A 26,176-nucleotide genomic window follows, 5' to 3' on the forward strand; every position below is an offset into this window, starting at 1 on the left:
TGCTCCTTTCCCTGCTCCATTCCCTGCTCCATTCCCTGCTCCATTCCCTGCTCCATTCCCTGCTCCTTTCCCTGCTCCATTCCCTGCTCCATTCCCTGCTCCTTTCCCTGCTCCTTTCCCTGCCCCTTTCCCTGCTCCATGCCCTGCTCCATTCCCTGCTCCTTTCCCTGCTCCTTTCCCTGCTCCATTCCCTGCTCCATTCCCTGCTCCATTCCCTGCTCCTTTCCCTGCTCCATTCCCTGCTCCATTCCCTGCTCCTTTCCCTGCTCCTTTCCCTGCCCCTTTCCCTGCTCCATGCCCTGCTCCATTCCCTGCTCCTTTCCCTGCTCCTTTCCCTGCTCCATTCCCTGCTCCATTCCCTGCTCCATCCCTGCTCCATTCCCTGCTCCATTCCCTGCCCCTTTCCCTGCCCCTTTCCCTGCTCCTTTCCCTGCTCCATTCCCTGCTCCATTCCCTGCTCCTTTCCCTGCTCCTTTCCCTGCTCCTTTCCCTGCTCCATTCCCTGCTCCATTCCCTGCTCCATCCCTGCTCCATTCCCTGCTCCATTCCCTGCTCCTTTCCCTGCTCCATTCCCTGCCCCTTTCCCTGCCCCTTTCCCTGCTCCTTTCCCTGCTCCATTCCCTGCTCCTTTCCCTGCTCCTTTCCCTGCTCCTTTCCCTGCTCCATTCCCTGCTCCATTCCCTGCCCCTTTCCCTGCTCCATTCCCTGCTCCTTTCCTTGCTCCATTCCCTGCTCCATTCCCTGCTCCATGCCCTGCTCCTTTCCCTGCTCCATTCCCTGCTCCATTCCCTGCTCCATTCCCTGCTCCTTTCCCTGCTCCATTCCCTGCTCCTTTCCCTGCTCCATTCCCTGCTCCATTCCCTGCTCCATTCCCTGCTCCATTCCCTGCCCCTTTCCCTGCTCCATTCCCTGCTCCATCCCTGCCCCTTTCCCTGCTCCATTCCCTGCTCCATTCCCTGCTCCATTCCCTGCCCCTTTCCCTGCTCCATTCCCTGCTCCATTCCCTGCTCCATTCCCTGCTCCTTTCCCTGCTCCTTTCCCTGCTCCATTCCCTGCTCCATTCCCTGCTCCTTTCCCTGCTCCATTCCCTGCTCCATGCCCTGCTCCATTCCCTGCTCCATTCCCTGCTCCATGCCCGGCTCCATTCCCTGCTCCTTTCCCTGCTCCATTCCCTGCTCCATGCCCTGCTCCATTCCCTGCTCCATTCCCTGCTCCTTTCCCTGCTCCTTTCCCTGCTCCTTTCCCTGCTCCTTTCCCTGCTCCATTCCCTGCTCCATTCCCTGCTCCTTTCCCTGCTCCATTCCCTGCCCCTTTCCCTGCTCCATTCCCTGCTCCATTCCCTGCTCCATTCCCTGCTCCTTTCCCTGCTCCATTCCCTGCTCCTTTCCCTGCTCCTTTCCCTGCTCCATTCCCTGCTCCATTCCCTGCTCCATTCCCTGCTCCATTCCCTGCTCCTTTCCCTGCTCCATTCCCTGCTCCTTTCCCTGCTCCATTCCCTGCTCCATTCCCTGCTCCATTCCCTGCTCCATTCCCTGCTCCTTTCCCTGCTCCATTCCCTGCTCCATTCCCTGCTCCTTTCCCTGCTCCTTTCCCTGCTCCATTCCCTGCTCCTTTCCCTGCCCCTTTCCCTGCTCCATTCCCTGCTCCTTTCCCTGCTCCTTTCCCTGCTCCATTCCCTGCTCCATTCCCTGCTCCTTTCCCTGCTCCATTCCCTGCTCCATTCCCTGCTCCATTCCCTGCTCCTTTCCCTGCTCCATTCCCTGCTCCTTTCCCTGCCCCTTTCCCTGCTCCATTCCCTGCTCCTTTCCCTGCTCCATTCCCTGCTCCATTCCCTGCTCCATTCCCTGCTCCATTCCCTGCTCCTTTCCCTGCTCCATTCCCTGCTCCATTCCCTGCTCCATTCCCTGCTCCTTTCCCTGCTCCATTCCCTGCTCCTTTCCCTGCCCCTTTCCCTGCTCCATTCCCTGCTCCATTCCCTGCTCCATTCCCTGCTCCATTCCCTGCTCCATTCCCTGCTCCTTTCCCTGCTCCATTCCCTGCTCCATTCCCTGCTCCATTCCCTGCTCCATTCCCTGCTCCTTTCCCTGCTCCATTCCCTGCTCCATTCCCTGCTCCATTCCCTGCTCCTTTCCCTGCTCCATTCCCTGCTCCTTTCCCTGCCCCTTTCCCTGCTCCATTCCCTGCTCCATTCCCTGCTCCTTTCCCTGCTCCATTCCCTGCTCCTTTCCCTGCTCCTTTCCCTGCTCCATTCCCTGCTCCATTCCCTGCTCCATTCCCTGCTCCATTCCCTGCTCCTTTCCCTGCTCCATTCCCTGCTCCTTTCCCTGCTCCATTCCCTGCTCCATTCCCTGCTCCATTCCCTGCTCCATTCCCTGCTCCTTTCCCTGCTCCTTTCCCTGCTCCATTCCCTGCTCCATTCCCTGCTCCTTTCCCTGCTCCTTTCCCTGCTCCATTCCCTGCTCCATTCCCTGCTCCATTCCCTGCTCCATGCCCTGCCCCTTTCCCTGCTCCATTCCCTGCTCCATTCCCTGCTCCATTCCCTGCTCCATTCCCTGCTCCTTTCCCTGCTCCATTCCCTGCTCCTTTCCCTGCTCCATGCCCTGCTCCATGCCCTGCTCCTTTCCCTGCTCCTTTCCCTGCCCCTTTCCCTGCTCCATTCCCTGCTCCATTCCCTGCTCCTTTCCCTGCTCCTTTCCCTGCTCCATTCCCTGCTCCATTCCCTGCTCCTTTCCCTGCTCCTTTCCCTGCTCCATTCCCTGCTCCATTCCCTGCTCCATTCCCTGCTCCATGCCCTGCTCCATGCCCTGCCCCTTTCCCTGCTCCATTCCCTGCTCCATTCCCTGCTCCATTCCCTGCTCCATTCCCTGCTCCTTTCCCTGCTCCATTCCCTGCTCCTTTCCCTGCTCCTTTCCCTGCTCCTTTCCCTGCTCCATTCCCTGCTCCATTCCCTGCTCCTTTCCCTGCTCCATTCCCTGCTCCATTCCCTGCCCCTTTCCCTGCTCCTTTCCCTGCTCCATGCCCTGCTCCATTCCCTGCCCCTTTCCCTGCTCCTTTCCCTGCTCCATTCCCTGCTCCATTCCCTGCTCCATTCCCTGCTCCATTCCCTGCTCCATTCCCTGCTCCATTCCCTGCTCCTTTCCCTGCTCCATGCCCTGCTCCTTTCCCTGCTCCATTCCCTGCTCCATTCCCTGCTCCATTCCCTGCTCCATTCCCTGCTCCATTCCCTGCTCCATTCCCTGCTCCATTCCCTGCTCCTTTCCCTGCTCCATTCCCTGCTCCATTCCCTGCTCCTTTCCCTGCTCCATTCCCTGCTCCATTCCCTGCTCCTTTCCCTGCTCCATTCCCTGCTCCATTCCCTGCTCCTGTCCCTGCTCCTTTCCCTGCTCCATTCCCTGCTCCATTCCCTGCTCCATTCCCTGCTCCATTCCCTGCTCCATTCCCTGCTCCATTCCCTGCTCCTTTCCCTGCTCCATTCCCTGCTCCATTCCCTGCTCCATTCCCTGCTCCTTTCCCTGCTCCATTCCCTGCTCCATTCCCTGCTCCTGTCCCTGCTCCATTCCCTGCTCCTGTCCCTGCTCCTTTCCCTGCTCCATTCCCTGCTCCTTTCCCTGCTCCATTCCCTGCTCCATTCCCTGCTCCATTCCCTGCCCCTTTCCCTGCTCCTTTCCCTGCTCCTTTCCCTGCTCCTTTCCCTGCTCCATTCCCTGCTCCATTCCCTGCTCCATTCCCTGCTCCATGCCCTGCTCCATGCCCTGCTCCATTCCTGCTCCTTTCCCTGCTCCATTCCCTGCTCCATTCCCTGCCCCTTTCCCTGCTCCTTTCCCTGCTCCTTTCCCTGCTCCTTTCCCTGCTCCATTCCCTGCTCCATTCCCTGCTCCATTCTCTGCTCCATCCCTGCTCCATTCCCTGCTCCATTCCCTGCTCCATTCCCTGCTCCTTTCCCTGCTCCATTCCCTGCCCCTTTCCCTGCTCCTTTCCCTGCTCCTTTCCCTGCTCCATGCCCTGCTCCATTCCCTGCTCCATTCCCTGCTCCATTCCCTGCTCCATTCCCTGCTCCATTCCTGCTCCATTCCCTGCTCCTTTCCCTGCTCCATTCCCTGCTCCTTTCCCTGCTCCTTTCCCTGCTCCATTCCCTGCTCCATTCCCTGCTCCATTCCCTGCTCCTTTCCCTGCTCCTTTCCCTGCTCCATTCCCTGCTCCATTCCCTGCTCCTTTCCCTGCTCCTTTCCCTGCTCCTTTCCCTGCTCCATTCCCTGCTCCTTTCCCTGCTCCTTTCCCTGCTCCTTTCCCTGCTCCATTCCCTGCTCCATTCCCTGCTCCATTCCCTGCCCCTTTCCCTGCTCCTTTCCCTGCTCCATTCCCTGCTCCATTCCTGCTCCTTTCCCTGCTCCATTCCCTGCTCCATTCCCTGCTCCATTCCCTGCTCCATTCCCTGCCCCTTTCCCTGCTCCTTTCCCTGCTCCATTCCCTGCTCCATTCCCTGCTCCATTCCTGCTCCTTTCCCTGCTCCTTTCCCTGCTCCTTTCCCTGCTCCATTCCCTGCTCCTTTCCCTGCTCCATTCCCTGCTCCATTCCCTGCTCCATTCCCTGCTCCATTCCCTGCTCCATTCCTGCTCCATTCCCTGCTCCATTCCTGCTCCTTTCCCTGCTCCTTTCCCTGCTCCATTCCCTGCTCCTTTCCCTGCTCCATTCCCTGCTCCATTCCCTGCTCCATTCCCTGCTCCATTCCCTGCTCCTTTCCCTGCTCCTTTCCCTGCTCCATTCCCTGCTCCATTCCCTGCTCCATTCCCTGCCCCTTTCCCTGCTCCTTTCCCTGCTCCATTCCCTGCTCCATTCCCTGCTCCATTCCTGCTCCTTTCCCTGCTCCTTTCCCTGCTCCTTTCCCTGCTCCATTCCCTGCTCCTTTCCCTGCTCCATTCCCTGCTCCTTTCCCTGCTCCATTCCCTGCTCCATTCCCTGCTCCTTTCCCTGCTCCATTCCCTGCTCCATTCCTGCTCCTTTCCCTGCTCCTTTCCCTGCTCCATTCCCTGCTCCTTTCCCTGCTCCTTTCCCTGCTCCTTTCCCTGCTCCATTCCCTGCTCCATTCCCTGCTCCTTTCCCTGCTCCATTCCCTGCTCCATTCCCTGCTCCTTTCCCTGCTCCATTCCCTGCTCCATTCCCTGCTCCATTCCCTGCTCCTTTCCCTGCTCCATTCCCTGCTCCTTTCCCTGCTCCATTCCCTGCTCCTTTCCCTGCCCCTTTCCCTGCTCCATGCCCTGCTCCATTCCCTGCTCCATTCCCTGCCCCTTTCCCTGCTCCTTTCCCTGCTCCTTTCCCTGCTCCATTCCCTGCTCCATTCCCTGCTCCATTCCCTGCTCCTTTCCCTGCTCCATTCCCTGCTCCATTCCCTGCTCCTTTCCCTGCCCCTTTCCCTGCTCCATTCCCTGCTCCTTTCCCTGCTCCTTTCCCTGCTCCATTCCCTGCTCCTGTCTCTGCTCCATTCCCTGCTCTTTTCCCAGATTCATTCCCTGTTTCTGCTCCTTTCCCTGCTCCATTCCCAGATCCTTTCCCTGCTCCTGCTCCTTTTCCCGACCCTCTCTCTGCTCCAGCTCTGCTCCCCGTTGCTGCTCCTCTCCCTTCTCCTCTCCCTGCTCCTCTCCCCGCCTTCCTCACTCCTCTCCCTGCTCCTGCTCCTCTCGTCTCACACTCCCTTCCCTGCTCCTCTCCCTGCTCCTCTCCTCACCTTCCTCACTCCTCTCCCTGCTCATTTCCCTGTTCCTTCTCCTTTCCCTGCTCCTCTTCTTCCTCTCTCCTCTCCCCACTCCTTTCCCTGCTCCTTTCCCTGCTCCTCTCCCCACTCTTGATCCTCTCCCTGCTCCTCTCCTCACCTCCTTCACTCCTTTCCCTGCTCTTCTCCCTGATCCTTTCCCTGCTCCTGCTCCTCTCCCTGCTCCTCTTCTTCCTCTCTCCTCTCCTCTTCCCACTCCTCTCCCTCCTCCTTTCCCTGCTCCTCTCCCTGTTATTCTCCCTGTTCCTCTCCCTACTCCTGATCCTCTCTCTGCTCCTTGTGCTCTTCTCCCTGCCCCTCTCCTCACCTTCCTCACTCCTCTCCCTGCTCTTTCCCTGATCCTTTCCCTGATCCTGCTCCTCTCCCTGTTCCTCTCCCTTCCCTGCTTCTCTCCCTGCTCCTCACCTTCCTCTCCTCTCCTCTTCCCACTCCTCTCCCTGCTCCTCTCCCTGCTCCTCACCCCTTTTCCCACCCGCTCGTCTCCCTGCTCCTCACCTTCCTCACCCTTTTCCTTATCCTGCTCCTCATCCCACTCCTCTCCCTCCTTTCCCACACCCGGCAGTCCCAGGTTTTTATTTCCCTTCTCCGGGCAGATCCCAAACCCTGCCAGGAGAGCTCCAGGAGAGCTCCGGGAGAGCTCTGGGAGAATTCCAAGAGATCTCTGGGAGAGCTCTGGGATAGATCCAGCTGAGCTCTGGGAGGTCTCCAGGATAACTCCAGGAGAGCTCTGGAAGAGCTCTGGGAGAATTCCAGGTGAGCTCCGGGAGAGCTCCAGGAGAATTCCAGGGAATCTCCAGGTGAGCTCCAGGAGAGCTCCAGGAGAATTCCAGGAGAGCTCTGGGACAGCTCCAGGAGAATTCCAGGGGATCTCCAGGAGAGCTCCGGGAGAGCTCCAGGAGAATTCCAGGAGAGCTCTGGGACAGCTCCAGGAGAATTCCAGGAGAGCTCCAGGAGAATTCCAGGGGATCTCCAGGTGAGCTCCAGGAGATCTCCACGATTGCTCCATCCCCCCCGTCCCGCTGCCACTCCCTCGTTTCCTGCTGCTTCTCCATCCCGCTCCACATTCCCGGATTCCCTGAAATCCTCTCCACTCCCACAATTCCCTGCTTCCCACTGCCAGAATTCCCGGTTTTTCCCAGCCCTCGTGGCCACCTGGGACAGCCCCAGGATCCCTCAGCAGGGTGGGGGTGGGAGCTGATCCCTCCCCTTCCCTTCCCTCTTCCCGGATCCGGTGGCACTTTGTCCCCGGATGTCACCGGAGCGGCCACGTGGCCACGGAGGGATCCCAATTCCCAGGAAAACTTGGGAGCATCCCTGGCAGCAGGACTGGCTCCGAGGCCATCGGTGCTGCCTCCTGCCCCGGCTTCCATGGGAATTTGGGGTTTTCCATGTGGGAATGTGGCCGTGTGGCCGTGGCACCCTGGAGCCCCGGCAGGATCCCGCATTCCCCCTGCTTTTCCATGTTTTCCCTGTTTTTTCACATTTTTCCTGGTTTTCCATCCCTCCTTGGTTTTCCAAGCTCTCCATGGTTTTCCAAACTCTCCCTGTTTTCCTATGCTCTCCGTGGTTTTCCATGTTCTCCATAGTTTTCCATGTTTTCCATAGTTTTCCATGTTTTCCCTGGTTTTCCATGTTCTCCATATTTTTCCACGTTCTCCCTGGTTTTCCATGCCCTCCTTGGTTTTCCATGCTCATCCTGGTTTTCCAAGCTCTCCCTGTTTTCCACGTTCTTCCTGGTTTTCCACATTTCCCCTGTTTTTCCATGTCTTCCATATTTTTCCATGTTCTTCCTGTATTCCATGCCCTCCCTGGTTTTTCCAAGCTCTCCCTGTTTTCCGTGTTCTCCCTGGTTTTTCCATGCCCTCCTTGGTTTTCCATGCTCATCCTGGTTTTCCATTCCTTCTGGTTTTCCATGCTCTCCACAGTTCTCCAGGCTCGTCCTGGTTTTCCACGCCCTCCCCCTGTTTTTCCATGTTTTCCATGTTTTTCCAAGCCCTCCCCAGTTTTCCATTCCTTCTGGTTTTCCATACCCTCCTTGGTTTTCCATGCCATTCCCAGTTTTCCCAGCCTTCTCTTGCTCCCTGCCCTCCTCCTCGGAGCCAGACCCTGCGGGATCGGGACAGATCCCAACATTCCAAGACTGGATCAGCAGGGATTTATTTTATCCCGAGCCTCTGCCGTGATTCCCACCCTGCACTTCCAGACCGTTATTCCCAATCCAAAGGCGCTGGTTTTGGTGGGAATTATCTGGAGCAGAGCTCCTTTTTCCCACTTTTCCCCCATCCCACATCCTCGGATTCCTCCGTCCACCCTCCCAGCAATTCCCAGTTTACCTGGAGAGGGACTGGGAGCAGCGATCCCGGGAGAAGGATCTGGAGGCTCTGATCCCACAGTTCCTGGGATTTTCCCTGGGAATTGTAGCGCTCAGTCCCATGGATCGAGGAATGGGCTGGAGCCATTCCAGGGAAAACGGGGGATCCTCCCTCTTCCCATCCTTCCCTCCGGGTTTTCCTGTGGAGGGGGAGCTTCCCTGTGGATCGGCATCCCCGGGATTTGGCCTGGAGCCGCTCTCCTTCCCAAGGAACCGGCAGGGAAAGGGGCATTCCCAAAAGGAGCTCTGCCGGCTGCTTCCCGCCCCGTTTTCCATGGATCCAGAACATCCCCCGTGCCCTTCCCGACCTTTGCCTTGCCATTCCAATGCCCTCGGAACAGCAGATTCCCAGCAGGATGCTCAGGGAGCCCTCCTATCCCAAAATCCCGGGCCTTGGATACGGGGAATCGCTCTGGGAGCTTTTCAGCAGCTTTTCCAGGGCTTGGGATGGAATTCCAGCCAATCCCGCTCCCGCTCCGGCTTCCCTGGATCCATGAGGGGGGCGAGGGATGATTCCAGTGGAGCTCCCAGCCTGGAGCTGGGATAAATCCCGAATCCTGGTACAAATCCCACATCCCGGGCCGGATCCCGCATGCCAGAGGCCGGGAATTGTGGGAAGAGCCAGGCCGGAGCCGGGAATGGGAGCGGGAATTGTTCCATGCCGTTGATGTTTCCTTTTGTTTCTAATTCCAAGCCTCCATGCGGAGAAGGAAAGGGGGTGAGTGAAACCGAAATTCCCGGGATTCCTCCCTTTCCCGCCAGCTCCCCCCGGGATCCAGCAGGATCCAAACTGGGGGGGAAATCCCAGTATCCCGAGGGTCGCTGTTTCTGCAGCGTCCCAGGGAATTCAGCCGGAATTTGGGAATTTGGGATCGGCTCCGGTGTCCTGGAGCCGCTCCAGCAGGAATTGGAATGCCTGGAGTTGGAATTCCTGGAATTGTGGAGCTGGGAATTGGGATGGCCCTGTGGGATTCTGCACGGGCAGGATGCGCCTTTTTCCCAAAATTCCCAGCCCTGCCATTCCCAGGTCCCGGCTCCGGATTTTCCCCATGGGAATGTCCTGTGTGGGATCCTCGGGAATGATGGTGCCCGGCTTTATCCCAAATGGCCAAAGCCTTTCCTGGAAAATCCAGGAAGTTTATCCCACTGTTCCTGGTGGATCCATGTGGGTTATCCTGCTGTTCCCACCCTCAGGATGTGCCTGGAATGTCGCATGAGGGACACGGAAAAACCGGGAAGTTTTTGGTGGAAGGGTTGGATCTGGATGGGGTTTAAGGTCCCTTCCCACCCAAACCATTCCATGATTTTTGCCAGCCATGGGATCCCGGATTTTCTGTCCTGGTGGTTCCCGTTCCCTGTTCCCCAAGGAGCTGGGAATGCGGGATCAGCTCTTCCAGCACGGAAGGTGGGATCCAGTGGGGATAGGACAGGGAAGAATCCGAGTGGGAATTACCGTGGGAAGACCCTGAGGGACCTTCCCAAGCCTTCCCTGGATTGGGCAGATCCAGAGGGGGACACACAGGGACATTGGGAAGGAATTCCTGGCTGGGCTGGAATTCCCAGAGCAGCTGTGGCCGCCCCTGGATCCCTGGCAGTGCCCAAGGCCGGGCTGGAGAAATCTGGGATTGTGAAAGGTGTCCCTGCCCATGGAATGGGGTGGGATTGGATGAGATTTAAGGTCCCTTCCCGCCCAAACCATTCCACGATTCCATGTCCCACAATTCCATGGAAGGTCCAAGGACCAGCCTGGCTCCAGTGTCCGTGCTGAGATCCCTGGGAGAATCCCAGGGCTGCAATTCCCACCTGGAGACAGGTGGAGCTTCCCGGTCCCTGTCCCGGGGCCATTGCCAGGACAGGAATTTGGGATATGGATCCACCTGGATTTGGGAAGCACCATCAGGTGGAGGTGACACGGAGCCAACAGCCCCAAGCTGCCCATTCCAGGTGGGAATTCCATAGGAGGGATCCATGGGAATGAGGCCATCTCCACCTCCTGCCCTTTCCCTTATCCTGAGGTTCAGGATTCCAGCTGGAATTCCCACCCGGAATGGATCCGTTGGGACACATCCTGGGCACGGCTCAGTGTTCCCGAGGGATAAATGTGCCGGGATGGATCCTGGAGCAGGGAATTCCAGTCCCATTCCCATTCCCTGAGCTCGGACATGGCCGTGGTGGCTCTGCCGATATTCCCAATGTCCGTGGGCACCGGATCCTGCCTCAGCCACGGAAAGTTGGGATCATTCAGGGATCCGAGTCCACTCAGGCTGGGAATATCCCAGTTTATCCCAAATAAATGCTGGATGTGCCGGAGCCTCGTGGATCCCATGGACATCTCCATGTCCTGGGATTCCCTGGATCTTGGAGGGACTCGGCTCATCCCGAATATCCAAAGTCTGGGATAAATTCACTGGTCAGTGTCAGAGAATTCCTTGGAATGTAGCGCATCCAGGGGTGGGACAGCGGCCATGGAATTCCCCGGCTGAGTGGGATCAGCCCCCCCAAATCCATGGAAAACCACTGGGGGGGAGCGGCCTCGCATCCCTGTGGGGATTATCCCTCCCTTCTCCGGAGGGGAGCGATCCCGGCGGGCCGGGCTGACCCCTGCGCCGGTTTTCCTTGGATTCCAGAGAAGCTGGATGAGATCCTGGCGGCCGCCGAGCCGGCGCTGAGGGCGGAGCTGGTGGAGGCCGATTCCAGAGCGGCCACGGTGAAACAGCGACCGACGAGCCGGAGAATCACCCCTGCGGAGATCAGCGTGAGCAGCGGGAATTCCCACCGGGAATGGGATGGGAATGGGATGGGAATGGGGGAGAGAGCTGGGGAATCACCCCTGCGGAGATCAGCGTGAGCAGTGGGAATTCCCACCGGGAATGGGATGGGAATGGGGGAGAGAGCCGGAGAATCTCCCCTATGGAGATCAGCGTGAGCAGCAGGAATTCCCACTGGGAATGGGATGGGAATGGGATGGGAATGGGATGGGAACGGGATGGGAATGGGGGAGAGAGCTGGAGAATCACCTCTGCGGAGATCAGCGTGAGCAGTGGGAATTCCCACCGGGAATGGGATGGGAATGGGGGAGAGAGCTGGGGAATCACCCCTGTGGAGATCAGCGTGAGCAGTGGGAATTCCCACCGGGAATGGGATGGGAATAGGATGGGAATGGGATGGGAATGGGATGGGAATGGGGGAGAGAGCTGGGGAATCTCCCCTGTGGAGATCAGCGTGAGCAGCGGGAATTCCCACCAGGAATGGGGGGCAGGAAATGAAAGGAGACGGATGGGAGGGATCCGGAGAGGGATGGGAGCACATGGAGAGGGATGGGAGGGATCCAGAGGATCTCACTGAGGAGATCAGTGTGAGCCAGGGGGAATCCCGGTGGGAATGTGGCCATGGAGTGGAATGGGAGAGGGATGGGAGGGGTTGAGGTGCTGGCTGGGGAGTGGCATTCCCAGGAATGGGGATTGGGATCCCGGGAATGGAAGGCGAGGGATGGGAGCACTTGGAGAGGGATGGGAGGGAATGCAGAGCGGCATTCCCAGGAATGGGGAGTGGGATTTCTGGGAACAGAAGGAGAAGGATGGGAGGGATCATGGTCCCAAGGGGAGCTGGTTCAGGAGTGGAATTCCCGGGAATGTGGAGCCTGGGAGAGCCGGATCCACAGCGGGAGGCTCAGCGCTCCCTCAGCTCCCCGGGATCCCCTTCCCGGTCTGGGAATCCACAGGGATTTCCCAGGAAAGGCTGGAAGAGCAGCTCTGGAGGAGCCTGGAGAGCCGAGCTGGATGCGGGGCTGGAATTCTGCCAGAATCCGAGCGCCGCCTCCAAGGGGAAGCGCGGAGGGAGGAGGAGGAGGAGGAGGAGGAGGAGGAGGGGGCTCGGGATTGGGCCAGGAATGCTGCGGGTGGGAAACAGCTCCGGGAAAAGTGGGACAGGAGCTCCCGGAATCATCCTCAGCAGATTCCCGCCTGGAGCAGACAGGGAGACGGGATGGGAGCGAGGGAATTATCCCAAGGTTTGGAATTCCGCTGGATGGGGCAGCAGGAAGGTGGAGGCGAGGAGGGTCCATCCCAGTGGGAAGAGCTCCCGGTTTTCCTGAGGTTGGAAGTTCGGGTGGGAAGTGCCGGGTCCTTCCGGCCAAATCCGGACTGGGAATTCCCTGTTTTTCCCTTCCAGTCCCTGTTTGAGCGCCAGGGAATGGCGGCGCATTCCGGGGTCCTGGCGGGAACGGAGAAGCCCCACGTGTCCCTGCGGAAGGGAATTCCACGGACCAAGTCTGTAGGTGAGGAAAAAGCCCGGGAGAATCCCTTGGGAATGAGGAGGGAGGGTCCCTGTGGGATGTGGAGTGGGCGGGAAAGGCTCGGCCCTTCCTGGGTGCTCGCTCCAGCTCTGGGAGTTTGGGATGTTCCATGGAATTCCGGCTTGGAGGGATGCCTGGTCCTGCTCGGAGCAGAAGGTGGGACTGGAAAATTCCAGGAGAGGATTTCGGGAGAGAATTCCAGGAATTCCCAGATCGGCTCTGCCAAGGGCAAGGGGGGGCTCTGCCACTCCCAGGGTTGGCACTGGGCATTCCCAGCAGGAATGGCACCTCTGGAACTGGGAACGCCGGAGTTGGGGCTTAGGAGGAGCGGGGCAAGGTCTGGAGGAGGCACCTGGATGTGGGGGATCCTTGAGCTTATCCCGAAATCTTTATGGAGTCTCCAAATCCAGAACCGGCTGTGGTGGATCCTTACCGATGTCCCTAGAGATTTATGGGGCCACCAAACCCAAAACCATCTCTGGTGGGTCCTTGAGCTTATCCCAAAGTATTTACGGAGTCTCCAAACCCAAAATCAGCTGTGGTTGCTCGTTGACTCTGTCCCAGAAGGTTTTTGGTGCCACCAGCCCCAAATCCATCTGTGGTGCATCCTTGACCTTCTCCCGAAGGTTTATGGTGTCACCAAGCCCAAAAAATGTCTCCGGTGGGTCCTGGACCTTGTTCCTAAGGATTTATGGTGCCACCAAAGCCAAACTCAGCTGTGGGAAGTCCTCGTCCCCATTCCAGAAGGTTTTTGGTGCCACCAACCCCAAACCTGGCTGTGGTGGGTCCTTGGTTCTGTCCCTAAAGATTTATGGTACCACCAAATCCAAGCCTGGCTGTGGGATGTCCTGGATTTTGTTCCTAAAGATTTGTGGTGCCACCAAACCTAAAACCATCTCTGGTGGGTCCTTGACCTTGTCCCAAAGGTTTCTGGTGCCACAAAGCCAAAAAGCTGCAGTTGGAGGTCCTTGATTCTGTCCCAGAAGGTTCATGGTGCCACCGAACCCCAGAATCAGCCGTGGTGGGTCCTTGGTTCTGTTCCCAAAGATTCACGGTGCCACCAACCCCAAATCCATCTGTGGTGCGTCCCTGACCTTCTCCCGAAGGTTTATGGTGTCACCAAGCCCAAAAGCTGCTGTGAGGTGTCCTTGACCTTCTCCCGAAGGTTTCTGTTGCCACCAATCCCAAAATCCATCTCTGGTGGGTCCTTGACCTTGTCCCAAAATGTTTCTGGTGCCACCAATCCCAAAATCAGCTGTGGGGGATCCTTGACCCTGTCCCAGAAGGTTTTTGGTGCTCCCAAATCCTAAAACCCCCTGTGGTGGGTCCTTGACCTTCTCCCAAAGGTTTCTGGTGCCACCAGACCCAAACTCAGCTGTGGGAAGTTCTTGGCCCCGTCTCAGAAGGGTTTCGGTGCCACCAAACCCAAACCTGGCGGTGGGGGGGGTCCTTGATCCTAAAAAATAAAGGAAAATCGGGGGTTTCAGGGATTGCGTTGGTGCAGCTGCTCCTCTGCCGGAATTCCATGGGAAAGATGTTCCCAAGGCTCTGGAGGAGCTGGGATAAAACGGGATAAATGGTGTGGGATGTGGAGGATGGATCCATGTGTGGACATGGAGAAATCCCATCCTGGCGTCGCAAACCTGCGGTGGCCAGAGGGGAACCGGGACTTTTATCCGGCTTTATCCCATATTTTGGTCTTGGAAGTGGCGTTGGAATGAGGAGAATCCAGGGGATTCCCAAAGCGCGTGTGGGGCTCCTGGGTGAGACTGTTGGGGAAAAAGCTTTGGAAAAGGAGCTGTCCAAGGGCTGGAGCAGCCACAAAGAGCCGGGAATGGTGTGGAAAGGGACCTGGGACTCTGGGAATGCGTTCATGGAATTGTCCAAGGGCTGGAGCCAGGCTGGGAGAGCTGGGAATGTTCCCCTGGAGAAGGGAAGGATCCAGGGAGAGCTGCGAGCCCCTTGCAGGGCCTAAAGGGGCTCCAGGAGAGCTGCAGAGGGACTGGGGCCAAGGCATGGAGGGCCAGGAGCCAGGGAATGGCTTCCCAGTGCCAGAGGGCAGGGCTGGATGGGAGATTGGCAATTGGGAATTGCTGGCTGGGAGGGTGGGCAGGCCCTGGCCCAGGGTGCCCAGAGCAGCTGGGGCTGCCCCTGGATCCCTGGCAGTGGCCAAGGCCAGGCTGGACATTGGGGCTGGAGCAGCCTGGCACAGTGGGAGGTGTCCAGAGGTTGGAATTGGATGGGCTTTGAGGTCCTTCCCAGCCAAAGCAGCCCGGGCTCCTGGAATTCGGGAATCCTTGCCCACGGAATGCCGGCAGTGCCTCGGGAAGGGCCCGCGAGCCCCCCCGGGCTGGGCAGGGGCTGCCAGGGATCCGTGCAGGGAGAGGCCGGGAAAAGCGGGATCTGGCCCGGGATCGGGGCCGCGGGAGCTTTGCCGGGAGCCGGGCAGGGATCGGGAACGGCCTCGTGGCTCTGCACAGCTCCTGCCCGGAGGCAGCGGGGATCGGGATCTGCTGTGGGAATGAGGCCGGGAAAAGAGGGAACGGCCTCGGGCTGCGCCGGGGGAGGGGCAGGGGCAGATCTGGGAATTTCCCCATGGAAAGGGCGCTCAGGCCTTGGAACTGCCCGGGGAGGTTTGGAGTCGCCATCCCTGGAGGTGTCCGAGGAATTCCGGGATGTGGCTCTCTGGGCTGGGATCGGGCCCGGCTTGGACTCGGTGACCTTGGAATTCTTTCCCAACCTCAATAATTTGGGAATTCAGTGCTCGTACCCCCATGAGAATTCCCAGTACATCCAGGTTATCCCTGACCTTCCCAGAAATTCCCAGCCTGTGCAGCCAAATCCCACCTCTGGAAAAAAGGGATTAAAACCATTCCTTGAGTCTGCATCAGGAGAGCTCCAATCCCAGTGGGAGATTCCCTGCTCCGAGCAGGACTGGCTGCAGCTTCCGACAAAAAAATGCAGGGAAAAAATCCCATCCAGGAGCTCCAGATCCATCCCCACCCTGGGACAAGCCCTGGGACGGAGGGGACCCAAAGCAGCTCCTGGAAGAAGCCATTCCCATGGAATTCCAGGAAAACGGGGATGGCAAAGAGGCGGAGAGGGAGGAATTGGGTGGGAATGGGGTTGGAATTAGAAGTCCTTGAGCTGTCATTCCACACCCACGGCCGGGAGCTGCGCAGTCACTTGATTCCATGCGAAAAATCCCTGCACGGGCGAGGAAGGAGATGGAAAAGCAGCACTCGGATGGGGTTTTTTTGGGAAGAAACGCTCCCTGGCATTTGCGTGTGCCGGCTGCAGATTCCCGGGGAGAAAAGATCAAAAAGATTCCGTGTGCAGGGATGGGGCGGCGGCGGGGGGGGAAAAATCCCGGGATAAAGGTGGTTAACCCCCGCCTGGCTGGAAAAGAAGTGGGATGGGAGGAATATTTGGAGGAAAATGGGAAGGAGTGGGGGGAAGGGGAGGGAAGATGATCCTTGTCAGACTTCCAAGATTTCTGCCAGCGCCATCTGCTCCGGCAGCGGGAGTTAAAAACACTCCGGAGGCTGCGGAGCTGCCATGGCTCCCGGAGAGAATTCCAGAGGGTGGAGCCGCTGGTTTGGGAGGGATGGGAGGGATTCGTGACCCCTCCAGGACCATCGGGAATGTGGGGAGGGCTGGGAAGCATCCTGGTGTTAAAGCGCCATCCGGGATGGGATCCTGGAATGGTTTGGGTGGGAAGGGACCTTGAAGATTCCCTAATTCCAGCCTCATTCCATGGGCAGGGACAGCTCCCACTCTCCCAGGGTGCTCCAGCCTGGCCTTGGGCACTTCCCGGGATCCTGAGGCAGCCACAGCTTCTCTGGGAATCCTGGGTGGATCTCAGGTGCCAGAGGATGGAGATTCCCATCCCTGCGCTCCAGAGGATGGACATTCCCAACCTTGGACACCCAAAAAATGGAGATTCCCAGCCCTGGGAATGGATGTTCCCATCCCTGGACACCCAAAAGATGGAGATTCCCAGCCCTGGATACCGCAGGAAGAGATTCCCAGCCCAGAGCTCCAGAGGATGGAGATTCCCAACCCTGGATACCGAAAACATGGAGATTCCCATCCCTGGGCTCCAGAGGATGGACATTCCCATCCCTGGATACCAAAAAATGGAGATTCCCATCCCTGGGAATGGAGATTCCCATCCCTGGGCTCCAGAGGATGGACATTCCCATCCCTGGATACCGCAGGAAGAGATTCCCAGCCCTGGACACGACAGGACAGAAATTCCCACCCCCGGATAACCACAGGATGAGGATTCCCTCCCACTTCCCACTCCTGGATCTGCACCCTCCCAGCCCGGGGCTGTTTGTGGGATCTGCTCCCCATCCCGGGATTGGGAAGCAGCGCCGGGAGCAGCGGGATGGGCTCGGGATGGGGCCCCTCGTTATCCATTGCTGATGAATGCGCGGAATGAGGTTATCCAGGGATTTGGGCTGTTATGGCAACGGGCCCGGGAGCTTTCATGGAGAGGCTTTGTGTTTTCCTTGGAGATTAATTCCATGGGAATGGCACCGGGGGTTGCCAGGCTACACCGGGAGCGTCATTCCCATTCCAGGGGAGTCATTCCAGCTGCTGGGAGTTGGTCCTTACTGGTCCTTACTGGTGGCTCCGTTTGGATTCTAGCTCTTTATTCCCGAGCTCCGGAATTTGATCCCGGCGATGTCCCATGGGAAGCGCGGGAGTCTCCCACTGCTCCGGGTGGAGTTTGAGGGGAGCAGAGAGCCCAAATTCCATGGAAAACACCACAGGGATGAGTTGGTTTGGTTATTTGGGGTTGAAAATTCCTGGGAATGTGAGGAGATCTGGGACAGAGAGGTCTTTTCCCAGAGGATATTCCCGCTTCTCCCATCCCTCCTGAGAGCCTGGAGCAGCTCCCAAAATTCCAGGCTCACCGGGAAGCAGAAGGTTTGGACACCCTGTGCCTTCCTGGGACACAGGGATCGAGATGCAGGGGTGAATCATGGAATCCTGGAATGGTTGGGGTGGGAATCCTGGAATGGTTTGGAGACCTTAATCCCATCCCATTCCCATCCCCATCCAAGATGTCTCCAACCTGGCCTTGGACACTTCCAGGGATCCAGGGGCGGCCACAGCTGCTCTGGGAATTCCATCCCAGAGCCGGATGTTCCATAGCTGCTCCCTTTTAGGGATCTTTTGGGATCCTTTGGGAATCTCTCAGGAGGACGCGTTCCCTTGGGAATTCCAGCGTCTCCAGGCTCCAGCTGCTGCGGGGATGGAGCCCAATCCCTAAATTCCACACCTGATCCAGCCCCCAGCATTCCAGGAGGCTTTTCTTTCCCTTTGGAGATTCCCAGGCAGATCCCAGAATTCCATAAAAAGTAAACAAAGCTCAGCTCCGGTGCATCCGTGCTGGGAATAAACAGATCCTGCTTTTCCCTGCTTGGGGAGAGGCTTCATTGGAATTCCTGGGAGGAATTTCTTCCTTTCCCGAGGTTCTGTAGGAATTTGGCCACGGTAGCCGGGATCGTGGAAGGATTTGGGCAGGAGGAGACAACAACAGTCCCGGAATTCGGGAAAAACCTTCCCTGCACACACCAATTCCACTGGAATTCCAAAGGATCCACTGGGAGCGGCTCTGCGGAGAAGGATCTGGTGGAAAACTTTGTCCCTGTGGCCGGTGGGATCCTGGGATGGATTGGGAAGAGCATTCCCAGCAGGACGGGGAGTGCTGGATCCATGTTTGGGATCCTGGGATGGATTGGGAAGAGCATTCCCAGCAGGACAGGGAGGGATTCTGCCCCTCTGCTCACCGGGAATGCTGGATCCAGGTTTGGGATCCTTGGGACAAGAGGGACGTGGAGCTCCTGGAGCAGATCCTGGAGGGATGGGAAGATGAGGAAGGGGCTGGACAGGGAATTGTTGGAGCGAGTCCAGAGGAGGAACCAGGATGATCCAAGGCTGGGAAAATTGGGATTGTCCAGCCTGGAGAAGGGAAAAATCTGGGATGACCCAACTGTGACCTTCCAGGACCTTCAGGAGCTCCAGGAGAGCTGCAGAGGGACTGGGGCCAAGGCCTGGAGGGACAAGAGCCAGGGAATGGCTTCCCAGTGCCAGAGGGCAGGGCTGGATGGGAGATTGGGAATTGGGAATTGCTGGCTGGGAGGGTGGGCAGGCCCTGGCCCAGGGTGCCCAGAGCAGCTGGGGCTGCCCCTGGATCCCTGGCAGTGGCCAAGGCCAGGCTGGACATTGGGATCGTGGAAGGTGTCCCTGCCATGGAATGGGGTGGGATTGGGATGGGATTTGAGGTCCCTTCCCACCCAGAGCATTCCATGATTTTTCCATGGGAAGAACTTCCGTACTGTGGATGCTGTGGGGTCTCCTTCCCTGGAGATATTCCTGACCCAGCCGGAGGCATCCCTGAGGAACATTCCCGGGGGTTGGACAAAGTCACCTCCAGCGGTGCCTCCCCCATTCCGTGCTAGCTCGGAGCTCCCTTTTCCAGAGAATCCTGCCCAGATCCAGGGAGCAGCTCCAGGGATCTGGGAGTGGAGCAGCTGCCGAGGTGACACACGAGGTGACTCAGCCGCTCCTCCCCGGAACGGCTGGAAAACCGAGGGATGAGTCGGGAATGATCCCATGGCTGTGCCTCAGCTGCTTCCATGGGGAGCTGCTCCAGGCCTGGAATGCTGGGTGGGAATGAACATGGAATTCCTGGGATGCGGTTTGCCATAGCGTCCCTTCCACTTGGCCGTTCCTTGGATGCGGTTTTCCATAGCATTCCCTGTCTTTGGCCATTCCTTGGATGAGGTTTTCCGTTGCATTCCCTGCCCTTGGATGTGGTTTCCATAGTATTCCCTACCTTTGGCAATTCCTTGGATGTGGATTCCCAGTGTCCTTTCCACTTGGCAATTCCTTGGATGTGGTTATCCCATAGTATTCCCTATTTTAGGCAATTCCTTGGATGTGGCTTTTCCATAGGGTGCCCTCCTCATTTAGGGAAAAATGGAGGAGAGATGGATCCAAGGGCTGGATCCATGGACTGGGTGTCCCAGTGTCACCCCTGATCCGGCAGCCACGCCAGGACATTCCAGAGGGAAGATCCCGCTTTCCCACTGGATTTCCTGCCCCAGCTCAGCCAGACACCACATTCCCAGGATGAGCTCTCCTGTTCCGTGTCCTGGGACATTCCGGACCTGGGGATGGAGCTCAGAGCTTCCCAAATATCCCTGTGTCACCTCCCGGCCATTCCCAGAAATCTCCAGAAAGGCAGGACTGGGTTTTTTGGGATCTTCCTGCTGCTCCCGGAATATTCCATGGCTCCATCTCGTTCAGGATCCCAGATTCCCATGGGGAAAAGGGCAAGGATGGGATCATCCTCCCGAATTCCCCCTGCTGGCCTCGACTCCGGGATTTCAGGCCACACAAAAGCTTGGAAAAGGCAGATTTTCCATGCCTTTGTCCAGGCTCCCTTTGAACCTGTTCCGTGCTGCTGGTTCTTTATTCCCACTGAACATCCCTACTTCCCAAAAATAGCCCAGTTTCCAGCACGACCAACAGCATGGGATGGAATTTCAGTGCCAAATTCCTCCCTTTTGTCCCCATTGGATTCTGCCTCGGGTGGAATCGCTGACGGATTCCGGGCGGAGCTGCCGGAGCCTTTCGGTGCTGCTGGAAGAGCGTTTTCCATAAAGGAAAAACGACCGAGGCCAAAAAAAAAAAAGCCCAAATCCTCCCCGGAGCGGTTTGAAAGCTTGGGAAGAGCGGAGCAGGGATTGGGAAGGAGGAATTTTCCCAAAGGAGGGGTGAGCACGGCGAATCCGGGCTTGGGAATGAGGCTGGAGCTGGGAATGGAGGGTGGGAATCGTGGCGTGAGTGGATTTTAGGATCGTGGAACAGCTCGGGTTGGGAAGGCCCTTAAATCATCCCAATCCACCCCGATTTTTCCTCCTTTTCCATCCAAATCCTCGCGGTCTCTCCGAGTATTCCCTGAAAAAGCAGGAATTCCTGCTAGACCCTGCCGAGCTCCGTCTGGCACTCGGGAACAGATGTCACCCCTCGGGAAAGCGGGAAGCGTGACGGGAGCGGCGCCCGTGCCGGTGGCACTCGGGTGTCTGGCACGTTGGCGGTGGCAACACTTCCGTCACCGGAGCCTGCTTGGGAAGGGGTGGGAATAACTCCAGGGGGAGCTGATCCCATGGGAATGTGCCTGTGGTGAGGCTTTCATGGAATGATGGAATGGTTTGGGTTGGGGCGACCTCAAAGCTCATCCCATTCCCAGCCCTTCCACGGGACACCTTCCGCTATCCCAGGTTGCTCCAACCTGGCCTTGGACGCTCCCAGGGACCCAGGGAATTCTGTCCCAGTGCCGGGTGGTTCCTCCAGTCTCGGAGCTGGTCCCTTCCATTGGAATTTGTTCCGAGCCTTGTCCAGTGAGGCTTGGAAAGAGGAAAAACCTTGGGAACAAAATGGGGTGGGAGGAACAAGCCCAGGCACTTCCCTGTTTGTCCCACTCTGGGAATTCTCTGGGAATGTCCTCTTCACTGCTCGCCTTGTATTCCAGGTGGAGACCAGAAACTCATCCCCGATTCCTCTGTTTTCCTTGTTTCCCACGTGGAGATGGGAAATTCATCCCTGACTTTGCTTCTCTCCTTGTTTTCCTTGGGAAGACAAGAAACTCGTCCCTGATTCCATTGTTTTCCTTGCTTTCCAGGTGGAAGATGAGAAACCCCTCCCTGACTTTGCTCTTTTCCTTGTTTTCTATGTAGAGAAGAGAAACTCATCCCTGACTCCACCTCTCTCCTTGTTTTCCAAGTGGAGACCAGAAACTCATCCCTGACTCCATTGTTTTCCTTGTTTTCCAGGGAAAGACAAGAAACTTTTCCCTGACTCCACTCTTTTCCTTGTTTTCCAGCTGGAGATGAGAAACTCATCCCTGACTCCACTTCCCTCCTTGTTTTCCAGGCGGAAGACGAGAAATTCACCCCGACTTTGCTCTTTTCCCGTGTTTTCCAGGGGAAGACGAGAAACTGGCCGCTTCCTTGCTGGACGGGAAGTTCCCGCGGAGCACCTCCATGACGGACACGGTCCGGGAAGGCCACGGGATCCCCCCTCCCCCCCAGACCGCCCCTCCCCCGCCCCCCTCCCCCTATTACTTCGACACCGGCCCCCCTCCATCCTTCTCGCCGCCGCCGCCGCCAGCCAGAGCCTACGACACCATCAGATCCAGCTTCAAGCCGGGCTTGGAAGCCAAACTCCACGGGCTCCCGCAGGTGCTGAGCGCGGCCGAGATGTACGACCAGGCCAGGAGCTCCATCCCGTATCCCGAGCGGCAGAAGAGGGCCCGCTCCATGATCATCCTGCAGGATTCCTCCCACCTCCCCGTGGAACCCACGGAGATCCCGCGGCCCGGCCCGGCGGCGACGCCTCCGGAGAAGCTCAAGAGGAAGGGCAGGGTCATCGACAACCCCTACGCCAACATGGGTCAGTTCAACGTCAGCCTCTTCGCCCCCACCAAGCCGCAGAGGAAGAAGAGTCCCCTGGTCAAGCAGCTCCAGGTGGAGGATGCCCAGGAACGGGCGGCCTTGGCCATCACCGGCGGCTACTCCTCCCGGGAACCGTCGCCCACGCGCCGGAGCCATCGCCTGGAATACCAGCACCACCCCGGCATCGCTCAGGTGGAAGCCGCCGGCCTCCCCTTCGCCACCGCCATCGCCGCCGGCGTCATGAAGGACCGGGACCGGCGGCTGGACGAGAGGAGGAAATCCACGGTGTTCCTGTCGGTGGGAGCCATCGAGGGGCCGGCGCCGGGCGGCAGCGAGATGCCGTCGCTGCAGCAGTCACGCTCCATCGACGAGCGGCTCCTGGGCAGCCGCGACGTCCTCCTGCCGTCCCCCGTGTCAGCTTTAAAGCCATTAATCAGCAGCTCCTCCTCGACCTTCATCCACCCCCTGACGGGAAAGCCCCTGGATCCCAACTCGCCCCTGGCGCTGGCGCTGGCCGCAAGGGAACGGGCGCTGTCCACTCAAGTCCCATCCCGGTCGCCCACCCCGATCCACAGCCCCGACTCGGACAGAGCCGCGCCCCTGTTTGTGGACATCCAAACCAAAGAACCGGACAGGGGGGACTTGGAGAGCTTGGTGTCCCCCGCCTACTCCCCCGGAGGGAAGGCAGTGATGGCGGCCGACGCCGGCGCTCTGACCCCCACCAAGAGCCCCTGGGGCACTCCGGCCACGCTGCGGAAGGAGCCCGAGGTGCGCGCGGAGCCGCCGGGCAAGGAGGAGAAGAAACCCGAGGACAAGAAGTCCATGATCATCAGCATCGTGGACACGTCGCAGCAGAAGACCGCCGGCCTCATCATGGTCCACGCCACCAGTAATGGGCAAGACGAGATAGGCCTGGAGATCAAAGAGGAGAGCCCGGCCGTGCCCGAGGTCTGCGCGGAGCCGGCCGAGTCCCCCAAGGTGGAGCCCCAGCCCAGCCCCGTGGGGAAGCCGCCGGCCAGCCCGGCCTCGGAAAAGGCGCTGGGCCAGGGCAGCTCGGAGGAGGAGGTGGAGCCCTACACGGTGACCCTCCCGCCGGCCCAGCTGTCCTCCAGCGATGAGGAGACCCGCGAGGAGCTGGCCAAGATCGGGCTGGTGCCACCCCCGGATGAATTCGCCAATGGGGTCCTGGTGACCACCCCCGGCACCCCCGTGAGCCACCTGGCCGCGCCCAGCACGCCGTCCCTGCCAGCGGCAGCAGTAGCACCTTCTCCCCCCGGCGCGACACCCTCAGGGAAGCCCTCGGACGCCCCCGCGGCCCCGGAGTCGGCGGCGGACTCGGGAGTGGAAGAGGTGGACACCAGGAGCTCCAGCGACCACCACCTGGAGACCACGAGCACCATCTCCACGGTCTCCAGCATGTCCACGCTGTCCTCGGAGAGCGGCGAGCCCACCGACACCTACACGTCCTTCGCCGACGGCCAAACTTTTCTACTCGAGAAGCCACCAGTGCCTCCAAAGCCCAAACTCAAGTCCCAGCTCAGCAAGGGGCCGGTTACTTTCAGGGACCCACTTTTGAAGCAGTCTTCGGACAGCGAGCTCATCTCCCAGCACCACGCGGCCACGCTGGCGGCCACCAGCGCGGCCCGGCCACGCTACCTCTTTCAGAGAAGGTCCAAGCTATGGGGCGACCCCATGGAGAGCAGGCCCGGCCACGGGGCCGAAGAGGACAAACCAACTGTGATCAGCGAGCTGAGCTCCCGCCTCCAGCAGCTCAACAAGGACACGCGCTCCTTGGGCGAGGAACCGGCCGGCTCCGCCCTGGATCCCGGCAAGAAGTCGCCGGTGGTGGCCGCACGGTAAGAGCCGGGCGTGGCCAGGGTTGGGGACGGGGCGGGTGACACTGCCAAGGACCCAGAGGTGGTTTTGAGGGACATCTCAGAGCTTCAGGGGCTCGGTGGAGGGGCTGGAACATCTCTGGGAGTTGTGGGATGGGCTCCCGGCGTGTCGTGGTTGTGGCTTCTCCTCGCACTCAGCCTTTCCCGTCGCTCCATGTCCCCTCTTCCCTGTGTGACGATGGTGTGGTGACGGTGATGACGGTGTGGTGACAATGATGATGATGTGGTGACGATGATGATGATGTGGTGACAATGATGATGATGTGGTGACGATGGCGATGCTGTGGTGATGATGACGATGCTGTGGTGACGATATCAAGTCCTGGGTCACTCCCTCCGTGTTCTCTCCTGGCCAAGCACCAAGGATGGGTTTTTCCGGGGCTTTTCCATTTCTGAGGATCTCCAGGGCTTGTCCCACTCAGGAGGTGACAAAGGTCACAGACAGAATGTGGTGGCACCAGCTCCGCCCTGGTTCTGCCTCACTCACCCGACCCTAAAACGATCCCAAACCTTCCAAATCAGAGCCCAAATCCTTAAAAAGCTTGGGAATATCAAATCCCAGCAGGAAGTGACCCAAAATTCCGAGTCTTGTCTTTTGGGTGCAGCCCCCTAGAGCCACCATGAACCGGTGTCACCCGGTGTCACCCGGTGTCACCCATGGGTGCCAGGGCTCAGCGAGGTGCTGGGAGCTCTGGATCAAGGGCAGCCCTTCCCATGGGAAAAACTTTTCCAACCAAACCATCCCGGCCACGGCTCCTCCCTCTGCGTGGCGCTGGCACAGGAGGTGACATTTCAGGCGGTGGCCTTGGGGACAAAGTGTCCCGGAGCATGCCGGGGTCACTCCGGCCTCCAGCGGCCTCTCCCAGCGGATCCAAACTGGGAATACTGGGAGCAGATCCCGGGTGTCATTCCCTGCAGAGCCGGGTGTCACCTGAGGTCCCCTCCCTCATCCTGAGCTGAGGGTGTTTGGGGATCCTCTGGAATCGGGGTTGTGCCCATCTCCAGCGGCGCCAGAAATTTGGGAATTCCAGGCTTTTACAAGCCCTGCCAGGATCCCACCCCGGTTTGGGGTTTCCTGCTGGGAATCCTCTGGCTCCCACTGACATCGGAACGTCCCTTTCGAACGTCCCTTTCCACGTCCCCGTCCCTTCCATCCGTGTCCATCCGATCTCCTGGCTTTTCCCGGAGCAATTTCCCCGATCTCCAGGCTCACCCCTTCTCCATCCTCTCTTCCTGCCTTCCCTGCAATCCCTGAAATTCCCATGGCTCCGTGCCCCCCCCCTCCCGTTTTCCCGCACATCCCGTCCTCGCTCCCCGCTGGAATCCGGCCCTTCCAGCCATCCCGCAGAGTCCCACGTTCCTGGTTTTTTCCCTTTTGGGAAAGTCACAGCCTTTCATCTCCGGAGTTCGGGATGTCAAAGGCTTGAAACGTTTCCCGGGAAGTCAGTGGTGGATGGAATTTTTAATGATGGCGGCCGCTCCCCCGCGTTGTCCGAGTTCTCCTCGGTTTTTATGGAACTGCTGTGAATTCAGGGAATAATGGGAGGAAGGTTAGGTAAGAGGGGCTGACCCAGTTTGGGACACGTTTTCCAGGCTCTGGAATTGTCCAGAGAAGGGAAGTGTCACCTGAATGTCCCTCAAAGCTGCCAGGAGCCAGAAGTGGCCTGGAATCCCACAGGGATGGGGACAGCGAGGTGGCCTGGAATCCCAAAAGGGACATTGAGGCATCCTGGAGATTTACAGGGATGGGGACAGTGGAATTCTAACGGGATGGGGGCACTGAGGGGGTCCTGGAGTCCCAAATGGGGACACTGAAGAGTCCTGGAATCCCACAGGGATGGGGACACTGAGAGGTCTTGGAATCCCACAAGGAACAGGGACACTGAGGTGACCTGGAATTCCAAAAGGGACACTGAGGTGACCTCGAGTCCCATGGGGATGTGGACTGGGAGAAGTCCTGGAATTGTGCAGGGATGGGGACAGGGGGTGACCTGGAGTCCCAAAAGGGACATTGAGGTGGCCTGGAGTCCCCAGAGGGGATGCTGAGGGGTCTTGGAATCCCACAGGGATGGGGACAGGGAGATGACCTGGAATCCCACAGGGATGGGGACACTGAGGTGTCCTGGAGTCCCCAAAAGGACACTGGGGGCTCTTGGAATTCCACAAGGAATGAGGACACTGAGGTGACCTGGAATCCCACAGGGATGGGGACACTGAGGTGTCGTGGAGTCCCCAAAAGGACACTGGGGGCTCTTGGAATTCCACAAGGAATGAGGACACTGAGGTGTCCTGGAATCCCACAGGGACTGGGACACTGATGTTCCCATAGCTGATCCCCCCCCCCCCCCAGCCTTTCCAGCAGCTCTGGATCCG

The 26,176-nt window shown here is 58.7% G+C and overlaps 1 protein-coding gene across 1 annotated transcript in view; it reads left to right on the plus strand.

The window, feature by feature from the left end:
* Positions 1-26,176, plus strand: part of SHANK3 (SH3 and multiple ankyrin repeat domains 3) — a 200,030-nt gene that overhangs the window by 157,689 nt on the left and 16,165 nt on the right. Inside the window, exons 19-22 of the mRNA XM_048301897.1 lie at positions 8,833-8,856; positions 10,766-10,893; positions 12,309-12,414; positions 21,439-23,764. Of these exons, the coding sequence (XP_048157854.1) occupies positions 8,833-8,856; positions 10,766-10,893; positions 12,309-12,414; positions 21,439-23,764 (2,584 nt within the window). The remainder of the gene's footprint in view (positions 1-8,832; positions 8,857-10,765; positions 10,894-12,308; positions 12,415-21,438; positions 23,765-26,176) is intronic.

The sequence above is a fragment of the Corvus hawaiiensis genome, chromosome 4 (genome assembly GCF_020740725.1).
Source record: "Corvus hawaiiensis isolate bCorHaw1 chromosome 4, bCorHaw1.pri.cur, whole genome shotgun sequence".
NCBI classification, from domain to species: Eukaryota; Metazoa; Chordata; class Aves; order Passeriformes; family Corvidae; genus Corvus; species Corvus hawaiiensis.